The 22,939-nt window shown below is 37.7% G+C and overlaps 2 protein-coding genes across 2 annotated transcripts; one reads left to right on the forward strand and one right to left on the reverse strand.

Moving 5' to 3' along the window:
• Nucleotides 1-4,527: 4,527 nt before the first annotated feature.
• Nucleotides 4,528-5,439, forward strand: LOC133862218 (abscisic acid receptor PYL2-like). Its single transcript, XM_062297988.1, has one exon. The coding sequence runs from the start codon at nt 4,709-4,711 to the stop codon at nt 5,303-5,305; it is 597 nt and encodes a 198-aa protein (XP_062153972.1). The 5' UTR covers nt 4,528-4,708; the 3' UTR covers nt 5,306-5,439.
• A 7,315-nt stretch (nt 5,440-12,754) lies between these two features.
• On the reverse strand, nt 12,755-14,320 carry LOC133864439 (inorganic pyrophosphatase 1-like). Its single transcript, XM_062300776.1, has 4 exons — nt 14,160-14,320; nt 13,933-14,054; nt 13,595-13,796; nt 12,755-13,267 (listed from the first exon to the last, which is right to left on the reverse strand). Exons 1-4 carry the CDS (start codon nt 14,295-14,297, stop codon nt 12,908-12,910), a joined length of 822 nt encoding a protein of 273 aa, XP_062156760.1. The 5' UTR covers nt 14,298-14,320; the 3' UTR covers nt 12,755-12,907.
• Between the last annotated feature and the right edge of the window lie 8,619 nt (nt 14,321-22,939).

Here is a 22,939-nt window from a genome sequence, read left to right on the forward strand (position 1 = left end):
GTTGGCAACCTCCAATGGCGGCCAAAAATAGAAATCTTATATAATTGTAAATTGGTTACTCAAAAATAGAAAATGGCATGCATTCTCAGATAAATTGTTTTTTATAAAACATTTTAAGTCGAAACAAATATAACCTAAATTGAGAGACAAACAACGCATGCAAATGGTTCTAGAGGTTTATGCCCTACACTATCGAAAGCATAAGGTAAAATGAAGACACACGATATATAATTGGCTGTTATCAGTAATGAATCACCATGAGAAGAATGAGCGGATTGTGATTGGAATTGTTGTTTGAGATTATGAAGGGTTTGTTTTGACTGCACGAAGTGTTAAAGTATCTCACATTGCTAAAAGATTCTTGTCTTGTAAACTTTATAAGCCATGAACACCCCTCATCTCTCAAGGTGTCTTTTGAAAGTGAGTAAGGCCTATGGACTTTTAAACGAAGTACCACCAGAAATTTTCTAGTTGAACCTATGGTGGCTAAAGCTTTGGCAGCTTTACATACTGTGGAATTAAGTAAAGAGATGGGCTTCAATGATATAATTTTGGAAGGATATGCCCTACAAATTGACAAGGCAATTAAAGTGCCAGGTCATAATTAGAGCAACATTGGACATATTGTGGAATGAATCAAAATGTGGTTGCATCAACTACGATCTTGGAGAATCGAATTTGTCAAGTAGGATGCAAATAAGGCAGCTCATACCATAGCCTAAGAGGTTATTTTGTGTGTCATAGATAAAATTTGGGTTGAAGAAATTCCAAATTGTATTTGTGGTATTATGTCTAGGGAGCGTTTTGTTCCTAGGTGATTGAAGTTTATTCAATAATAACAGTTAAAGACTTTTTTGGTACCTATGGTTTGAAAAAACTTTATTTTTTGATACCTCAGTTTCAATTCTCATCGCAGATGGTACTTGGGTTTTGGAAAAGACAGATATAGTACTTCTGTCCAGTTTTCAGTCCAAAATTTAACAGATTGCCACGTGTTTACTTTCAAGTGTCGACACATGGCACAATGTAAAAAAAAAATTAAAAAACAAAAAAAAAATCTTTAAAAATTAATAAAAAAAAAATTAAAAATAATAAAACTTTTTTAAAAAAAAAAAAAAATTTGAAAAAAAAGGGAGGGGTGGCTCAGCCACCCCCTTGGCTGGTCGGGAGTGGTTTGGCTACCCCCCCGAAATGGCCAAAGAGAAAAAAAAAAAAAAAAAAATGTAAGGGCTTTGGCCCTAGCTTGGGGGTGGCCGAACCACCCCCGTAACACATGGAGTGGTTCGGCCACCTCCATTGTCAAAGAGAAAAAAGAAGAAAAAAAAAAATTAGAGGGTTTGGCCTTGAGGGTAGCCGAGGCCCTTGGTGTGGTTCGGCTACCCCTAATGGTCAAAACCCTCTAATTTTTATTTTGTTCTTCTTTTTTCTCTTTGGCCATGGAGCCACCCCTCCTTTTTCTAAAAAAAGTTTTTCATTTTTCTTTTTTTAAGGGTTTTTTTTTTTTTTTTTTTTTTTTTACATTGTGCCATGTGTTAACACCTGAGAGTAGACAGATGACAATCCATTAAATTTTGGACGAAAAAATAGATAGAGGTACCATATTCGTCTTTTCCCAAAACTCAGGTACCATCTACGATGCGAATTGAAACTGATGTATCAAAAAATAAAGTTTTCAAACTATATGTACTAAAAAGGTCTTTAACCCCAATAATAATATATACTATCTTTTTTTCTTTATTAAAAAAAAATCACTATGAAAATCAACTGCAAATCACACTTAATCAAATCTCACCAATCAAAGGAAACACAAAATCATCTCACAACTTAATGAGTTTCCTTTTATGCTTTGTCATGTGTAAAAAGATTTGTTTAAATTTGTGATTTTAAAAACTGCAATTTAAAAATTGGGATTTGAAAACACAATTTTTAAAAATGTAGTTAAACGTTTAGTAAAATTGTGTGCAATTTGCCCTTTAAAATCTCAATTTAGCATTAAAAATTGTGTCTTTTTTTAAAAGCATCCTTTACTTTACGGTTTCAAATCGCAGTTTTTTAAAAATGCACTCCCAAACAATATATTTTCTGCGATTGTATTTACTTTTTGTCTACCAAATTACTATGCCATTACTTAAGAAAACACCTTTTAATTCTATAATAAGATTGTGGTCATTTCTTGATAACCAATAATATATATATATATATATATATATATATGTATATATATATATATATATGTATATATATATATATGTATATAATGATATTAAAAAAGCATGTAAGAAGCAAATGTTATTTAAATAACATGTGCTTTTCACATTTCAAATGACACATATCAATCTTATATGTGGGTTGTAGGAAAATTTTTAAAAATCAGTTTATAAGAAATTTCTGTCTATATGTGTATATATATATAAGCATTAATCTACTCAAAAGAAAAGAAGGGGTAGAGTTTGTTAAAGTATTGATTGAGTGATTAAATTTATGTTTTCTTATTAGCGTAAACTTTTGGGACAAGTGGTAATTTAATATGATATCAGAGTTAAAGGTCTCGAGTTCGAACCATTATTTACCTTATATTTCAATTAAATATTTTATGTATGATTAAGTAATTAAATTTATATTTTTTTTATTGGTTTAAGCTTTTAGGACAAGTAGTGATCAATTTAATAGAGTCGAAGGAGTAGCAATAGCACTAGAGTTTAAAAAAAAAAAGAAAAGGTTTTATTGTTTTCTCCCAACGTAAAATTTGCTTCACCTCAATCACAACCGCAGATCAATAGACTTTTTTATTTATTTATTTCAATTTATATAAAGAGTTAATTCTGAAGAAGTCGTACAAAAAGGATCACCGATATAAAAGAATTCATAAAATAGAAATAGTCAACATTTATAGATAGAGGTCTTATACGTTTTGATTACGTTTCTGCTTCAATCTCTTATTATATATAGATCAATTGCACAGATAACGGCGGCTTTTTCTAGTTTTGTATATATCAACTTGCATGCAATGGCGTTTACGCATTTCTTCCGTTGCCTTGCACTAGAGGGCTTCATTTCCAAAGAAGAAAATTAAGTTTGGCTTTATTAAATAATTAATATTTATCTTCTTCAACTAATCCACCAATTCCCACTTTTGCTTCTTCTCCACGTCTTCTTTTAATTGTAAACTTCCTTTCTCAGAAAATGACAAAAATGATCCGAAACAATTAAGTTGGTTGTAATCAGAAGAAAAAGAAATTCTAAATACTCAACGATCTTATTATACTCTCGTGCTACGTGTAATTGAGTTGATGTGACAGTATCCATCAACCTTTAAATTTTTGCTCCAATATTTACTTTATGAGTACTGCCGCATCAACATAGTTGTATAGGAAATTAGTTTGTACTCGAAAAAATTACTTGAGCATATTCTTTTAATTAGATTGAGCAGTTCACCCATACTTTACTCTTTTAATCAAATGTATATCATGCACATCTTTTTGTCCAAATACTTTTGGAGAGAATATGGTATATATATATATATATATATATATATATATATATATATATATATATATATATATATATATATATATATATATATATAATGGACAATATTATAGCTAAGTATCGCTATTGCTATGAATCCATGTATTTGCTGTTTTCAGGAAAATACAAGTTTGAGTTGCATTAGCAAATTAAAAACTATCTTCAATATTCAAGACAGATTGAATGCATTAAATATTGCACATTTGCTGTCCCATTGCGTCCTCCATTACATTATTATTGAGAATTGAGAACCAAATTGAGCCAGTAAAACAATTTGGGTTAATATTAAACAAGTTTGTGGCATTCAAACAGTTTATAAGTAATTGGATATATATATATAAAATTTTCCATCCTCTCTTGAATTTACGTAAACCTACATATATGGAATATTCTTAATTATAATATATATGAGTTTTGAGAATTTTTGAGTACAAAATCTCAAAAAGGCTCCATAGGGTTCCTCTATAATAACAAAACTATAAATGCACTTCAGGTAATTTGTTCCATATTATTTCAATAGTATATTAGTTGCAAATTTATCTGTTTCTGTGATGAAATTGGACTGAAGTACATGCTTGTATGAAACATATATAAGAGAGGGTACGGCTAAGTAATTAATTTTTAGCTATAAAACAAAAGTCCACATGTTTTCGATAAAATTCAAGAGCACGAGTCCTCTACAATTGTTAAACAATTAAATGACGTGACAGTAAAAATCAGTATTTAAATTCGCACCTGCTTTTTTTTTCTCATGCTAATTCAATTATTAATTTTTACTCAACAGAATTGCATTACTGAAAATTCAAAGGAGGCAGTATTTTACCGCTAAAGTAGTATATATATATCTCATGCATTCTAGTCAAATATATAGTTGTGTACGTCAGTACGTCCCTTCAAAGGAAGAGAAATGTTCAAAATTTCAGGCTCGAGAAGCAAGGTTTTGGAGCTTAATATACATTATTTATTTACTAAAAATTGTATAAAAATATAAAAAATAAAAAACCCCCCACCAAGTATCAAATGCAAATTTAATTACCACCCTCAAAATGAGAGAATAGTTCCCTTATCACCTCCTCCACCCCTTTCCACCAATCCTCCTCCCTCTATCTCCTCTCCAATTCAATAATTCTAAAGAAAAAAACCCTTGCAAATATTTGCTTCGCTCCTTTCGTTCTCACTCATGAATCCTAATCAGACAACTCCTCCCTCACACGGCGGCCTCACAGCCGAAGAACTCTCCAAGCTCGAACCCATCATCAAAACCCATCACACATTTGAACCGTGCCCTAAAACATGCACATCCCTATTGGCAAAACCCATAGATGCCCCCGCAAGCTTTACGTGGCCTTTTGTACGTGACTTTGGGAGCCCTCAAAAGTACAAGCACTTCATCAAAAGCTGTAACATGGTCGCTGGCAATGGAGAAGTGGGAAGCATAAGAGATATCATGGTCGTTACAGGCCTCCCAGCCTCGACAAGCACAGAAAGATTGGAGGTTTTAGACGACGAGAATCGTGTTTTGAGCTTCAGAGCCGTTGGGGGAGACCACAGGCTGCGTGATTATTGCTCTGTTACGTCGGTCAATGAGATGATCGGCAAGGAAGGAAAGGTTTATACAGTTGTTTTGGAGTCTTACGTTGTCGAAATACCCGAGGGGAACACTGCCGAGGATACTAAGATGTTTGTGGATACAGTTGTGAAGTTGAACCTTCTTAAGCTTGCAGATGTAGCTATGGCTTCCTGGAAGATGAACAGTGATCATGATCATGGCAAATGACAATGACGATCGGCTATTAACTAAGCTAGGAGTTGCATTAATTTTGGTACGTAGCGTGGGTAGTGGGTACACTGCTAATACTTTGTTTATTTTGCAAGTTCGATTTTTTTTTTTTTTTTTTTTTCTTGCTATTATATTGCAAGTTTTTTTTTTTTTTTTTTTTTTTTTTTTTTTTTTTTTTTTTTTTTAAAGCCATAATTAATTATATTGCAAGTTGGATTGGTAGCGTGGGTACATTTGAATATTCATATGATTTCAAATAAACCCTCCTCTCGTTGAGCTAGAATTTTGGTTCATAGGGGGTAAAATTAAAAGAAAAAGATTTTAAAAAAAATGATTATAAATATTAAAAACAGTTACCACGAAAAGTTCAGTGGTCGTCTTCTATTGTTGAGTATTTTCTGTCCCATAACAAAATAAATAAATAAATTGATTTTCTAGCTCTACCAGAAATAGCAACATTAATTACCAAAAAAGAAAAAAAAAAATAGCAACATTATACAAAGGAAAATAAATTAAATAATAATAATTAAAATTATCAATCTTAAGCTTGATTTCTTAATTTATTCTCTCTCTCTTTTTTTTTTTTTTTTTTGTTTTAGATTTCTTCAAATTTCATTTATAAAATTGTCAGGCATTCCTTAATTCTCACATGCATGCATGTATATCAAATTAAACTTTTCCTATATATAGCAACCCAAATTGTCATGCACTATCTCCCCTTTTATGCAAGCAAATCAAACTCTTCGATCGATCATCAAGTTCTTCGCCGCATCCACCTCAGACTAGCATAGCAAATTCTCCGTCTCGTAAATAAATTAGTAATTATATAATTATAAATCATTAAAATGTGACAAATGACAAAATAAGTATAACAATTATCTCCAAATTCCAGCCAATTAAAGGAAACAGTACTACATATATAATCACTAAGAGAATTTTCTTAAATATATATATACCCATTATTTTTTAATTTTCTTTGGATAAATAATGATAACTATCAAGAATCGAATGATTTAGGAAAAAACAAAGATAACATAGGAAATTGAGAATGGGAAAAATCTGTAACTTGTATTGAATAATTATCAAGTATTCCTTTTATACAACTTGTAGAAACTAGAGGACTAAGCTACGTTGCAATTAACTACAATGATTAACTTCTAACTAACTATAGTTAATACAACACGTGATGAAAAACAGTAAAGCATGTGCTCTCTTTAGATGATAGCCTAGATATCATGTTGTTGATCTGTGTCTTTCTTGCTGCTACATTCTAGTTTGGTCGTGTCGCATGTATCTGGTTGCTTGAGATGTTGATAATAACAGATATCATTAATCAAGGAAAAATCTTACTCGACAAGAACAATACTCTGAATAAAAGAAAAACACTCCGGCCTCTATCCATACTTGGTCTAATAATTGTGATAAGGCTACCTTTTGCTAATCAATGAGCCACGTACTTTGTTGGTTTCCGTCGAATATATATACCTCACATCATGAAAAGGAAAACTATTAAGCTTAGTCTTGATAAGTTAATAAGCAAGACAATATATATATATATCCTACAAAATCATTATCTTAAAGGGGGAAAACAAGTTGTATTCTTTAAATCATATTGCTAGCTTTTTAGAGAAAGACTTGTAGAAACGTTTTCAGAGAAAAATATTCAAGTGCTATAGTTTGGATTACAGACTTTTCTGACATCCAAATTAAATTGATGAGAGGGACAAGATTATATGAAAAGGGCCTAATACACATGAAGGTGGCAACTACTTTCAACGAACTCATTTTTTTCGGTGATTTCTCTTGAAAAATGATTTTTCTAAAAATATTTTTTGGTATTTGACTTTTATGAAAAAAATCACCGATGACGAAAAATGACCAGTGACAAAATTCCGACAATGGTGGCCGCAATCATGCAGCACTGGACAAATTTCGTCACGGCCGGCCAGATTCCGACAACAGTTACCGGAATTTGGCATAGTGGCCAAATTCTGACCGCCAACTTGCCAAAATCTGGCACAGTTGCCAAATTCTGGTCACTGTTGCTGGATTCCGGCAATACTGGCTGAATCCCGGCTACATTGGCCAGATTTCGGCAACCGGATCCCGAAATTCGAGGATCTTCAGTGACAAATTCGGGCTACTAACAAACTTCAATTGCCAGCAGTAGCAAAATTTCACAGACATATATGCGTGTAAGAATAAGAAGTTTAAATTCATAAAATGATTTACGTTTTAAAAAACTGTAAATTATTTTTCAAAAGTTAAAGAGACTTTTTTAATTAAAATGAAAATGATTTATATTGACTATTATTTTCAATTGTACCAAATATTGAAAAATATAAAAATTTTTTACACCCAAACAAACGGAGCTAGCACAGTTCACATAAATAAAATACCATGCTATCCTCTAAAAACCAGAATGGCATTGCCAAAATCTTCACAAAGCCAGTGCGACAACAAACTGATCAAATTAAACCTTCTTTTTCACTCATAAATGAAAAAAAATAAAAAAAATAAAATAAAATCCTGAGGAACAAAGGGGGCCAAAAGGCCCAAAACCTCCTTTTCATTGGAAACGAAAGCAAACCCAGCTGATTTCTCCAATCTCATAATCCCAACCCAAAAACCCTTATTCAGCTTTATGCCCTAAAATAGATATATATATATATATATACTACAAATTCCCTCCCTTTCACCAAAAACCCACCAAAAAAAAAAAAAAAAAAAAAAAGAAGTGGGGGGGAAAAGAAAGAAAAGAAACCCAATTTTTTTTTTTTTTTTTTTTTTTTTTTTTTTTTTTTTTTTTTTTTTTTTATAACTTGAAAAACCCATACGCCCAATAATATTTTTCAGAAGAATTGAAAGACACCTACAACATTATAGAGAAAGTGAAAGCATTATATATTTCTCTTATATATAAATCATTCGACTTATAATTGAATACTGTCCATTTTTTTGTCGCACCGATCTATGGTAAGGTCCAATCAGGCCAAGTTAGTAAAGTACTGGAAATTTTTTTATTTTTTTTTTAAAAAAATCAGGATCCCCTACAATTTCAAAAAAATTAAATTTGAGATTCTTAATTTTTTTTGAAATCAAACCGTTTTTTTACATCGAAATGACGTGAAAAATGCTACATATTAAAGATATGATATGTAAACAATGAAAGAAAAAAAAATAAAAATGTTTGTGCAAAAAACTGTCTTTGAATTTAGTAAAAAATAAGCGTCTTTTCAAAAATGAAGAAAAAAACCTTTTGGAATGATTTTTTTTTATTTTTTATTTTATTTCACTAGTAACATGTCATATATTTAATATGCAGCATTTTCTAAGTCATTTTGATGTAAAAAACGGCTTAATTTCAAAGAAATTTAAAAATTTCAAATTTTTTTAAAATTGTAAGGGCCCCACATACTGATCCTTGAAAAAGGTGGGCCAGATGGTGATGCAGCGGGCAGATTGGGTCGCCACTTTTAAGGCCATACAATTGGGTTGGCCAGCTAATGGACCAAGTGTTTCAAAGCAGATCTAGATCTGGACAGGTCCCGCCCGGCCCGCATTTCATCAATATGGGCTTTAGGTGATCGATCATTCAATCAAAGCCTAACCTCGGAAACAAATAATACAAATAAAAACAGAAAAAATACTGCCAATAAAACTCATGATCCAAAATATTGTCCACTTAACTCAAAATAAAAATAAAAATAAAATAAAATAAGTAAAATAATCCAACGGTCATCCAACGAGGTGAAGCAAAGATGTCCATTAATATGTTTATCGATGCACTTTAATCAATATATCAAAAACCTCTTGAGTTTATAATATACATGCAACAAGCTAGGGACCCTTAAACTTATTTTATACGAGGAACATTTTCAATGGTTTATGCATTTTAATATGCAAAATAGCTAACAAAATTTTACTTTATCTATTTTAATTAATGAATTTTAAAAGATATCATATATTTGATTATCTATTATTTATCTATATTCTCTCTTTGTTATTATTTATTTTTTTTTTATTTTTAATCGTATTTTTTTACTGTCCTTTTTTTTTTTTTTTTTCGAAAGTTCCTTTTCTTTCTTCATACAAACATTTTTCTAACGATCATATTTTATAATAGTTGTTTCGTTAAAACGGTTATTTTTCTAAATCAATAATTTTTCAACAGTCATGTTTCTAACTGTCATTAAAGTTCACTTACTATTCTGTATCCTGCTATAGAAAGAACTGCAATCATTGAACTGTTTATACTGTAGTGACTAAGTTTGATTAAAACTAATATCACCAATGAAATTGAAAAATACGGTAAATGCCAATATGAACTTTTTTTTTTTCTTATGTGAAGAAGTAAAAAATAACAACTAATTAATTATAATAACAAATAACGATGAAAAAAAAAAAAAAAAGGAAAAAAGAAGGGAAAGAGAGAGGCCCAAGAGAAATATTAAAAAAAGATGCATTTGTGAATAGTATAACTCCACACAAATTTAAGACAAATCTATTTTACATTTTTAGTAAATAATGGGATGAAATGACTTTTTTATGATTTTACTAATTAGCTATTCTAACTAATCGATTGAGAATGTTCTAAATTAGCCTAGCTAATTTGGCTCCTGTATATATCTCAAACTAGACTGCATCAAGATCATAATAATCTACGATGCTTTCGTATTGACATTTGTGGCGGCTCACTTGACGACGGCTTTCACTAAAATTTGGTCCGCCACCAAAAGGCCAAAAAGCTTGAAGGGCAATATATATAGATAGTGTTCAATCAGTCTTTATACAATTGGGAACAATTAATATTAATTAGCTGTTGTACGTGGACTCACATTAATTATATATATATAGCCATCGTTACGTCACATTAGGCCGGGTTGCACTTTGATGAGTGGATCTGAATATGATCGTGTGTGGATGATCAATGGGACAAGGAAACAACAGAAATGAGTGATAATTGCAAAAAGATAAGAAAAAAAGCTGCTGCTAGTGGAGTAGTCGACTTCACTTTTCAAATATTTCTTCAATATTCATCATGTTAATTGTCAAGGAATTGAACTTACATATATGTCGGACAACTACATCAAATTCAATGACATATAGTGTTACCATATTATGCGTTTCGCATGGCTTAATTAATTAAGTATAATTTTAATCGTGTATATTATGTGTATATAAATTCTAAGGTATCATTATTTTGTAAGTTGATTTTTAGTTGCGTGTTTTATTTGAAATTTGTATTATTTGGTATCAGAGTCAACCACCATATCGGGTATGAGATCGAATGACCTGTGACTTTGTGGTTGAGTCATGAAAGAGATTACCTATAAACTGGATTAAAATGTCTTGGTACTATATATGAACTTAGTATTAAGTAATATTTGGATACTAATCAATTAGTAGAGCCGCTAAAAGAAAAAAAAAATGTTACTATTGGATCAATGTCAATAGAGTTAATTGTTGTGGACGTCGGTTACGGATTGGTGTGGTATTTTATGATCCGAAACTTTTGAGCACCCTCTTCTTACGAGCCGGTTTCCAATGATAAGTTATATCCAAAGTTTTATCATATATAATTAGAAATATACCAAGTCGTTAGGTTTTATGGCACAAATGGTTCCAAAATTAGGAGAAGTACGTCATAAAGTGTAATATATATAGAAATTCGGTATAGCACATCAAGAAAATACCGATCGAAGTGGGGTTCCATAAATATTGCGAAATGCTTATACGCAACCAATATTATTACGTGAAGAATGGCATTTGTCAAAATTTTTTGCCTTCCATTACTTGAAAGAGGGGGCAAGTCGAAGTGGGCAAATGAAGGGAACGTAGTTACAAGGAATTAATGTGAGTGGAAAATTTATATATATGCTTTGTCCTGGAATACAAAGTCATTGGACCTATGCATGGAAGACTAACTTAATTTGCTCTGAAATGATTTTTGCCTAGCTTGTCTCTCTCCCTCGCCTAAACAAGACGCCAACCTTGCTTTCACCTGCATGGACTCCATTCCTCCTCTCCGGCATCCTTCCCTCTCTCATGATGTTTCTTCTTTCTGTTTCTGTTTGGCTAAAGTTTTCTCTAATCATTTTTACCTTTTACGAGGTTCTATTTATCGCCTAAAGCAATTTATCCTTAAACCCCCCAAAATCATTACCTTAGCCTCTTTAATTTACTGCCGGCGTGCATCCTCCTCCGACCCTCATAGTCGCCTCCACCGCACGGATCTATCTTGATTTTTGATTTGGTTTTTTCAAAACTAAATCTGTTAGCTTACGTCAATTTCGCCCATAAACGCGCCTCTCCACTGTCATTTTTGGCCTCTCTACTTCTTCTTGTTGCCTCTTGCTCCTCCATCGGGCCGCCACACACCGGTGTGTGGATCTCATGCATTTTCATGATTGCACCTTCTCCGCCTTTGAAGTTGCTGATTTCTGAGTTTGGTGGTCAATCTTTTTCTGTTATTTTTTGTGTATTTCTGTTGGGTGTCGTTGTGTTATTGTTTACAACTTAACCTGAACCGTTAAGGCTTCAAACTCTTTGTCTATGTTGAAGATCTTGTTTTCGTTGTTCTTTCTCTTCTTAGTCTGTTCGGTTTTCTTGGAAGTTGGACTAGATCTAAGTATTTAGGGGTTTTCTTATTCCTAATAATTCTATCATTCTTTGTGGGTAGTAGCTTTCATAAGCTGCATTCCCAAGTGACTTCCACATTTCTGTGTTTGTTTTTAAGCTACGCGGTGCATGTAGTCTATTTTAATTAGGTTATTGAGTTGTTAGCTAGCTTATTTTTGTTTTTATATTCTTTGTACCTGGTAATTTGCTTTTGCAATACTTATATAAGAAAAAAATATATATATATTATTATCTCTCTCCCCCTCCCTCCTCACTCTCTCTCTCTCTCGCACACAATAACAAACGTACGGCAAATTAAGGATGGATATAGACCGTATTTGATAATTTGATGGATCTGATTTTGCAATTGGGAAGAAGTGGAGAAGGAAGGAGAAAGGCCAAAGGCGGGTTGCATTGTGCCTGCCCGTTGAGATTGCTTGGTAACGTATCAAGAATCAAGTTGAATGGGTTCTTGCTATTCATCAATTACCAGAAAGAGAAAGAACACGGTGGAAGTGGTTTTGATAGAGGCTACTGCTTCAAACTCTTGTACCTGGGTAAAGTCCTTCTCATTTTCTGGGTTTTGATTGTTGTGCGAAATTGCATCTGGGTTTTGATTGTTTTGCGAAATTGCGTCTGGGTTTTGATTGTTGTGCGAAATTGTTCGTCTTGATTTGAGTCTGGAATTTGATCTGTCTTCATTCTTTCTTTTTTTTTTAACGGAGGGAAGAAGATGAAAAGGAGATCGAAGAACAAGAAGATGAGATGCTCTAAAGTAGAGATTTAATAACTATAGCCTCTGTAAGCTTACGATTTTTACAGAAGTTTAAGCAAACGGATATATAGTTCTTAGTCATCCAGTCTTGATTAATAAGAACACGACGAAATTACAAACTTCTTTTAAGCAAAGAAAGAAACAAAAACCCTGTCAAATTACTGGTCATGGCGTTTGCCAACATTCAACCTTGAAGCTACGTACTATAGACGAACAGGGAGCGCTTGAGGAAGGGCCTCATGAGCAGAAATAGATATATTTTGCAACATGCAGTCGGCTGCTGATGTGAACACCGACTTTTCTTCAATGGAGATTTTGTTGACAAGGCCCAGCAAAATGCGCTCAAAGTCTTCCTCGTCTATCCACTCATGGATTTCCGCCTTAATAAGCAATGGGTGTTTGCAGATTATCTCCCACATTGGGAAATTCTTCCTTGGCATCACATAGTCTCCATCCCTGAGTTTCAAGCTTGGGCAATAGTCTCCGCTGCCATCTCCAAGGTAGATGAACTTCTTCTTCCCCTCCTCTGCTACAGAGGCTTGTATTCTTTCAATGATCAGACCCTGTTTTCCACAAAGCATCCAAAAAATCAGATTACTAAAGACAAACAAATTATTAAGATTGCGTAATTTATTAATAATATGTTCCAATATTTGGACCCAATTCAAATATTAATTGATTGATCCACGTCGCTTTCCTTAAAATGAGCCACGTGGATATCAATTTCAGTGAGTAATTAACATTAAAAGCAATCGGATTACTCTAGAAGAGAAGTTTGGTGCATGACTACCCAGATTCGATTTCAACAACTTTCTCAAATTGTAAACAAGATGGTGTCCTGTAAAAAATTAAATAATTTGATTAATTATTCTCTAAACATATATATATACCTTGCACATGTTTGGGGGGCAGAGACTGCAGCCATGAGGAGATTTGTGGAAATCATGGTAGGGGAATATCCTCAGCCTCCCTTCCTCATCCACAAAGCTCGGGTTCGTATTAATCTCCGAAAAATAATCCCTCAGTCCAAGATGATTCAAAATCGTCTCAATGAAAAACAGGTTTGCATCGCTTACAACCCTCAATTCACACCTGAAAATTAAAGCGAATTAATTCCATTAATTGCCACCATAAATCTTTCGGTTCCTGAAAAACCCTCAAAAGAAACAGAGATGTATATATATATATATATATAGAGAGAGAGAGAGAGAGAGAGAGAGAGATATACCCTAAAGCATGGGCTGCTTTAATGGCGGCGACGATTCTAGGGTGTATCGGTATCCGTTTGAGAACTTCTACAACGTCCTCGGTGGTTTTCCCCTGTGCATGGAGCTCCTTCATCATCCTATCCTGTAAAATTAATACGGCGACAAATTAAATTCAAAATCAACAACATGCATTAACACGAACAAAAAGCACGTAAAACAGGGAATTAAACCGCGAACAAAAGCATACCATGAGAGAGTTCCAAGGCATGGTGGGGAGAAGATCATTGAACAAGTCGGTGGCGCCCAGCTCGTCCACCACCCAGTTGTCGCTATCGCAGTCGATGATCGTCTTGTCGAAGTCGAAAACCGCCACGATTCCAGCCATTCTCTGTGGTTTCTCGAAAACAATTGTTGCTACCAAGTGAGCACCACGAGGAGGGTATTTACTATTTATAGTAATAAACCGCGTGAACGTGAAGCGTGGCAGTTTATTTGGGATTCGGGATTCCAAACGAATATTACATGAATAAAGAAGAGCCGGTGGACTCTCAAAAAGAGAAGAGCCGGTTGTTCAAGCGTATTGTAATTGGTCCCTCTAGAAGGCCATATTCCAACACGGGTACGTACATCAGATCGTATATATCCGTGTGATTCAATGACTTTGACATGATTAGGACATCGAACGGTGTGCAGAGAGTATGGGTTTGCTAAAGCGAATAGGTGCAAAGAGGGACGGACGCGGGAACAAGAGATTCCAGGAGAATTGAATTCACTTGGCCACCTCTGATACGCACTTGGCATTGGGTGAGTCATACCTATGCCCAGCATCAGCATGTCGAAAGAATAAGCTTGGAGGAATATCTTACAGATCGAGTCTTGCTTTTTACTAACTTGAAAGGCAATAGAATCTGTTAGGGAAAATATTAGTTTATCAAAACCCATCAAAATTATTTGGGCCCAACCGGTTTAACCGACCCGACCACCCGACTCGGGTAGTTGACCCAGATACCTTGTAAAACCTGAGTACGCGAGATACCATCCCGAGCTGAGGGTCCATCCGAGTCGAAGATCCCACCCGACTCGGGTAGTTGACTCGGATACCTTGTAACACCCGAGTACACGAGATCATCCCTAGCTGAGGGTCCATCCGAGCCGAGGATCCCACCCGACTCGGGTAGTTGACCCGGATACCTTGTAACACCCGAGTACACGAGATCATCCCTAGCTGAGGGTCCATCCGAGCCGAGGATCCCACCCGACTCGGGTAGTTGACCCGGATACTTTGTAACACCCGAGTACGCGAGATACCATCCCGAGCCAAGGGTGCATTCCGAGCCGATGATCCATCCGAGTCGAGGATCTCATCCGAGCCACAAATCATCCTGAGCTGAGGGTCCATCCGAGCCGAGGATCCCACCCGACTCGGGTAGTTGACCCGAATACCTTGTAACACCCGAGTCCGTGAGATTTAAGGGACACGACGCACGATACATAATTAGATCGTGCGCCCGAAGTTTTTCCAACAACATGTCACCCATAAAGGATCGTGCGCCCAAGATAGGCGGTCATGGAACCCGAAATGTCCGTGCGCCCGAGGCCACGTCTTCCTCAACTACCGATCCCCTCACAAACCGGGAACAATCCTAATTGCTCTTCAATCTCTATAAATACCAGAATCTCTTCAGATATAGAGGTGCATTCTATGCTTCTAAAAATTACTCTGCTCATATTCAAACTATCATCTGACTTAAGCATCGGAGGGGGATCGTCGGCACCCCCGACGCAATGTTCATTATTTTGCAGATCATAAAGAACAAGGCGAATCTTCAGGCAAATCATCATCCGACACGTCACCATGCTGGAAACTGTATTAACAGTTTGGCGCCGTCTGTGGGAACGACAAATTGTTTCTTGCAAAAAAGAAATCCACAATGGTGACTACGTCTATGGAACGACAGTTTTCATCTCTGAAAATTACAGCTAATACTGGCTGATGGGTTTTCTTCTCGGACCCTTAGAGCGTACATATCCTACTGGCCAAATCTGGATCCGAACAGATCTACACTCATATGTGATGGATTTATATAGATCTACGCTTATACATCTCAAATCTGCATTCAACCACACCAGAGTGATGCTGACCTTCGCCAAATGATTTGCAGTTATGAATCTGTGATTCTGAATTCATAAACACCAAATTGTTGATCAACTCTGTGGGCATGTGAGTCCGCAACTTGCTGAAGCCCGCATAACCCAGAAGGGCATCCAACTTATTTGAGCCAGTGCTGGTCTTATCTCTGCAGTTTCAAACACAGATCCATATGGGTGCGATCATACAACCATTTCAAACACTCATGACAAAAGGTAGTGGGCCAGTGGCTAGAGATGGCAGTGCCGGGTGAACATTAGGAGATGGGTGGCGGCGGTGCGTCATGCAGGAAGGAAAGAGATGCAAAGTCGAAAGTGGTCTCGGGTAGGGCTTCTTGACCCGAACAAGTTCTGTCCAACAGCCCCAATGGGTCGGTCCAACAAAAAAGAACCCAGCCAGTTTCGTGGTTCCCCTTCAGAGAATACTCAGCTCACCTCTTCTACACGTCGGCTCCCTCCCCAGGCTGACGACACCGGCAACCTTGATGTGGCCATCAGATTCGGACCAAGCCGACACCCATGGTGTCACTCTCACCCAAGCTACCGAAGCCCTCGGGCTCACGAATCGACCCGCATGGATAGCTTCCTCCAAAACGTGTTCCCCAAGATCGAGTAAAAGGCCCGGGTAAATGTCGCTCGGACCAGGGGCTACACACAGTTCCCTATGGACTCAACAAACCACCTTAGTCGGTAGTGCTAACCTATACTATCATTACGATTATCCGTAGACTTCCAGTGGAGAACGGCGTTGCTGGTGGTGGACGGAAGGCCTATGAAACAGAGGCTGGCTATGAAGGGCTCCTGCTCGTCGTGGGTCATGATGGGCTTGAAGGTTCTGGTGAACTGTCTCTTCTTTCACAGAGATCCATAGACACATCTCCAATTTGCATCCAACCGAGCGAGATCGTTGTTGTATAGTTGCAGATTTGTATTTGTACAAACCCAGTTTGTGTTCGTTTTCACTGGGAGTCCGCACTGTGATAGTTCCTCACCAAGCTATTGGGCTCACCACATCCACATGGGCTCTAGTAGGGTTTCTTAACCCAAATGTGCTAGGTACAGTAACTATTCTAAAAAAAAACTCATTCTGGTCCGAACCGGCCCCGCGGGTTAGACCGACTCCTAGAACGTCACCTCCTCGGGTCAGATTTTGGATCGGGGAAATAAGGGTGCATCCCTCGGCCGTTAGCTCAGAGGACCCATCACCCCATCCGTTCTCTCCCAGAAGGTCGTTTGGAGCTCAGATTTCAGCTCCAGTCTAATCTTCCTTTGAAGAACCAGCCCTTTACACCATGACTTGTTCTATGGAACAAAAGGTCATGACGACGGTTAATGGGTCCGATTTGCAGACCCTGAGATCTTGTCCAACGATGCTGATGAGTTCCGTTCCCAGAATTGTGAAGTTTATTCCATGGGTGGCTTGGCTCCTCAAGCTGTTTTTTCTTTCGCAGATGTCACTGCACGCCACTGGCTAGAACAAAACGGGACCGCAGTCACAAGAGTAACTGTGGTTAGAGTTGAACTCGGCAAAGAAGAACTTGGCACTCAGTTCGAAAGTCGGGTTGTGTCTTTTTCTTTGTTGTGTTGCAAAGGAGGACCATATGGAAGAACTCGGTGAAGGTTGATTTTTAGGGAGCTTGATTTTTGGATCTTCTAGATCTGGGCTATAGATAAGAATTGCTCTAACAATGGGCCAAAGGTTTTGGCTATTTGATCTTATACCAAGCTTTCAGCTGGAGCTGGCATTGATGCCGAGGATCCGATCCGAGTCGCGGATCATCTCGAGTCGAGGGTGCACCCCGAGCCAAAGATCCCATCCTAGTCGAGGATCTCATCCAAGTAGATCATCCCGAGCTGAGGGTGCAGTCCGAGCCGAAGATTCCATCCGAGTCGAGGATCTCATCCGAGTAGATCATTCCGAGCCAAGAAAGCATTCCAAAGTAAAGTTTCAATCCGATCATCCCAAGCCGAGGGTGCATTCGAGCCAAAGATACATTCCGAGCCTAAAGTCCAATTTGACCGAGGGTCTAATTTGATCAAGGCTCCAATCTGAGCTGAGGATAAAATTCGAGTCGAAGATAAATTCTGAGCCAAGGGAGCAATCTGATCGAGGCTCAAATCCAACCAAGGGTCCAATTTTCCCGAATGGTCCAATTCGACCGAGGGTCTAATTTCCCAAGGATCCAATCTGATAGACATTTCAAAGTTCTCCTTTGTGAAGCCCCAATGAAACTTCATCAGAATATTGAGATAAGCTCACTCTTTGCATTTTTCGTTTATGCTAGCCTAGTCATAAATTTTTAAACAGTCAAATATATAACTCATGCATTGATCAGTGAAATTTAAAATTAACTTCTCATTGCAAAAATGATTACACATCAAGTCTAAAAATTGGGGGGTACCCACAAACTTTTCCTCCGGTAGTACAAAACAAATATCCTAAAATTTTCATACTTTGCTAAAAATCAGCCAAGTATAAAAGTTGGGGGTACCTACCCGGTGAAATAGAAAAGTGAAACAAAAGACTATATCAAGTCGCAGGATTGAATCTCGGTGCAATTTTGCATACTTTGTGTTAATTGTTAGTTGCTAGACTCTGTACATATATGCATACATATGTGCCGCTTAGACACTGGCGAGGCTAATATTTCAGGCCAAGGGACTCTATCAAGTGAGATCAGAAAATTCCGAAAAAATACCCACTCATGAGCAAAACATGGCCAGGCCAAAAAAAAAAACCTTTTGAATTCTATGTCGCAACGATGAGGGGTACATCACAGTAGCAAAAAGCCACATTACCCTGAGATTGCGCAACATGCAAAGGAGCTTTAACACCGTCTCTCTCGGTGACAGATAGAAGCCTCACAAGAATCGATCAACACTCAAAGCATCTCTTCCAAACTCATGTTTTTGATCTATTCGTCTCCTTGTGATGTGCTAATACAGGGACTCCACTGAAAAGCTCAAGAGGAGAAAAAGACAAAAGTCTCGGCATGCCTCGAGTTGACTCGGCATGACTCGAGCACCAACAAGCTGCCATAAGCCCCGAGTCGCCGTATGCCTCAAACCAGATCAAATCAACTCAAACCAGATTAACTCAAAGTGTTGTCTCCCTCGGTTTGAAACACAGTCGGCTCGGAACACACACCTCGATCATGTCCCTCGGTAAAAGTGGGGGGTGACTCGGTTCAACTCAAACCAGATCAAATCAACTCAAACCAGATCAACTCAAAGTGTTGTCTCCCTCGGTTTAAAACACAGCCGACTCGGAACACACACCCCGATCATGTCCCTCGGTAACAATGGGGGGTGACTCGGTTCAACTCAAACCAGATCAAATCAACTCAAACCAGGTCAAATCAACAACAATTGTGCTTTCAACGTGCTATTTCTGTGTTGCAACGCCAACAACCACAGCTGTTTGGAAAATCAGTCTATCAGGTATGAATCACTATTCAATGTATATACATTTGTTCTAAACAAATTTCAGGGGTCCTGCTCCGGCACAAACCATACGGGGAGGCAACCCCTACAACACACCCCGATCATGTCCCTCGGTAACAGTGGGGGGTGACTTAGTTCAACTCAAACCAGATCAACTTACAGTGTTGTCTCCCTCAGTTTGAAACACAACCGGCTCGGAACACACACCCGATCATGTCCCTCGGTAACACGAGGGGTGACTCGGTTCAACTCAAACCAGATCAACTCAAAGTGTTGTCTTCCTCGGTTTGAAATACAACCGGCTCGGAACACACACCCAGATCATGTCCCTCGGTAACACGGGGGGTGACTCGGTTCAACTCAAAGTGTTGTCTCCCTCAGTTTGAAATACAATCGGTTCAGGAAGGCAACTAAGTCATTCTGATTATCTCCCTCGGTAATGATTCAAATACAACTGGTTTGAAAGACAACTCGGTCACATATACGAGCTACCTTCCTCGGATTGTAAGGTACACGGTCAAATAATCAACACCCTCGGGAATAACTCAGACAACTCAGTCAAATGTCGGCCTTGCAATTTTACTCGCTGTTTTCAACTAACCTTGAGCTCCCGATCCCAAGTCTCTCAGTCAAACCGAAACACTCAGTTCTTGGTCTCGAGCCTAGACATCTTTCTTCAGCTGCTCTACTTCAGGTGCGAACCTGCATCTGGGTCACTCAAGCCTCCAATGAGGGATTAACATTTATGAACTTTCAAGATCCCCCACAACACAGCCAACTTGACAACGAACGAAAAGACTGAGAAAACAAAGATTTCATCTCGGCATAAAACATAGATTCTTCTGGGACATGCTCGACACTAAGAGCATCCCTTGTGGATACATGCTCCTCCAGAAATTCATACTCTTGATGGCTGAATACACTCTTTGCTTGGCCTATAAAACCAAGCACAAGCTTGCCCCTGGCGGGCCGAGGCCTCTTTGCAGCCTCACCGGTCATGACACTCTCCTTGTCAGCATTCTCGCTCTTCTGTGCGGCAATCTTCACTCGACGAGAAGCAATCGATTGATGAACAACCCATCAACCTCCCGAGGAGAGTTAGAGTTCTGCCCCCCCCCCCCTCTGGACACATGTTCCTCTGCAGTTTCTTCTGTTATGCAGAAATTGGGCAAAATCATTATTGGGCTCAAATCTCGCATAGCCTTGGGAGAGCCCTCAATATGAACTTCAAGAACGGTTTCCCGAGCTATGGCCTCGGTCGGTTGCTTGGCAATCCTCATTTGAAGCACACACCTCAAAAGAGACGCAACCAAAGGAAGGGGGCTAGGAAAAGTTATTCAAAGTTCACCAAAATTCGAAAACAAAAATTACAAAAGGGAACTCCCAGGTGAGTCTCCATCCGCGGATTCATGCTCGGACTCTACTGTACCAGATCCACGGTCGAATTCCGTGGCAGGAAGAACTGCTTTCTTCCCAGTTATGACTTGTTCCTTTTCCAGATCGGCTTCCTCTCAAGCAGTCTTAACAGCATCTAAATTTCATTAGAGAGAAATATTCACTTTACAAGTTGTCCAATTCTTCTTCACAATTGCTCCCAATACTATCAGTTGGGGGCCCAAAAGTCGGGAACGAATTTGCCACGCCAAGAGTTAGGGGCCCGCTCGCTTCAACACTGGAATATCCGAGAAGAACCCTCGACCCAGTTGGTGAGTTCAGATGCCACCTCATCAGGTATACTAACCAGGAAGGAACTCCTTCGAAATCTTTTATGTCGGTCTTCAGCACTCTATAACAGCTTGATTACATCTTGCTTCCCGGCCACAGTTTGTTCCTTCTCAGTCTTAGCGGCATACAGTTATGCATCTAACACTATCTTCTGAGCCTGAGATACATTAAGCTCCGTAAAAGATGCTCTTTGCCTTTTTGGGAATCAGTTAGTTCAGTCAACACCCATCAAGTCACCTGTTGTGGGCATGCACCCGAGACTGTGTGGGCCCGTGGCCGAACCGAAAGCTTAGTCTGGTTGGCCGAAACCCGAGATTTTGAATGTGAGAGCAAATTTGAAATTTAGAATTTGAAAAAGTGCGGGATTTTTCCAAAGATGACTTCCAAAGGCCTCCGGACCGACACTCTTCGGGTGAAGTAACGACTGAAAAATTGGAACCTTCCCGGTAACATGCACCCAACTCAATTGGAATCCGCAGTAAGTTAAGGCCGCTTAATTGTTCCTAAATTCCCTTACACACAAAATTTGCATAAGAGAATTGGAGGGTAACTGTTAGGGAAAATATTAGTTTATCAAAGCCCATCAAAATCATTTGGGCCCAACCGACCCGACCACCCCGACCACCTGACTCGGGTAGTTGACCCGGATACCTTGTAACACCCGAGTACGCGAGATACCATCCCAAGCTGAGGGTCCATCCGAACCGAGGATCCCACCCAACTCGGGTAGTTGACCCGGATACCTTGTAACACCCGAGTATGAGAGATCATCCCGAGCTGAGGGTCCATCCGAGCCGAGGATCCCACCCGACTCGGGTAGTTGACCCGGATACTTTGTAACACCCGAGTACGCGAGATACCATCCCGAGCCAAGGGTGCATTCCGAGCTGATGATCCATCGGAGTCGAGGATCTCATCCGAGCCACAGATCATTGATGTGCAAATTTTAATACTCGCAAGTGCACGAATCGTTTGCAATATAGTGTATGTACAAGTGCAAGATTGTATCCACAGGGAATTGTGCTGCGAAAATTAATTTATATTTAAACTAATTCTATCTTAACCTAGTTCCAAATTTTGTGAATAATGAAAAAATAAAATAAAATAAAATAAAATGTACTAAGGTTTTAGAATCCACACCCACCAAATCACAGCAACATATTATCATGCTCGTCAATTCATATCCGAAGTTCTCACCGTAAAAATCTTATGAATGTTCTACTATGCTTCAAAAATTAATTAAATCATTCAATGAATCCTTTCTTTGCACAAATCACAAAAGATATCCGGTTTAAACCGAATCATCAAATGTATCTGTAGAACGAAACACAATGAATATTCAATGTTTAATAAATGAAAAAAAATCCAAGCAATCAATTAAATGAGACTATTCTCAAATCATCACATGTATCCGGAAATCACAATAGATATCCAAGAAATCATCTCAATAATTGAAAAGAAGTAGAACATTGAAAATATTAAATCTAATAAAATCGGATAGCATAAACTCTCATGAAAATATTGTTGCTCTTCAAAGGTGAGGTTTTATCCTCAACCTTAGTTGAAAAATTAGCTACTCATCACTAAAAAGAAAATAATAAATTTTATTAAGAACATAAAAATAAAAACTTACAAGGAATAGAAGCCAAAGAACCCAGCTGCATGTTATGTACAATGTTGGGATTCGTGTCCGAAGTGGTGCCTAGCATG

This window comes from Alnus glutinosa, chromosome 3 (genome assembly GCF_958979055.1).
Source record: "Alnus glutinosa chromosome 3, dhAlnGlut1.1, whole genome shotgun sequence".
Lineage (NCBI taxonomy): Eukaryota > Viridiplantae > Streptophyta > Magnoliopsida > Fagales > Betulaceae > Alnus > Alnus glutinosa.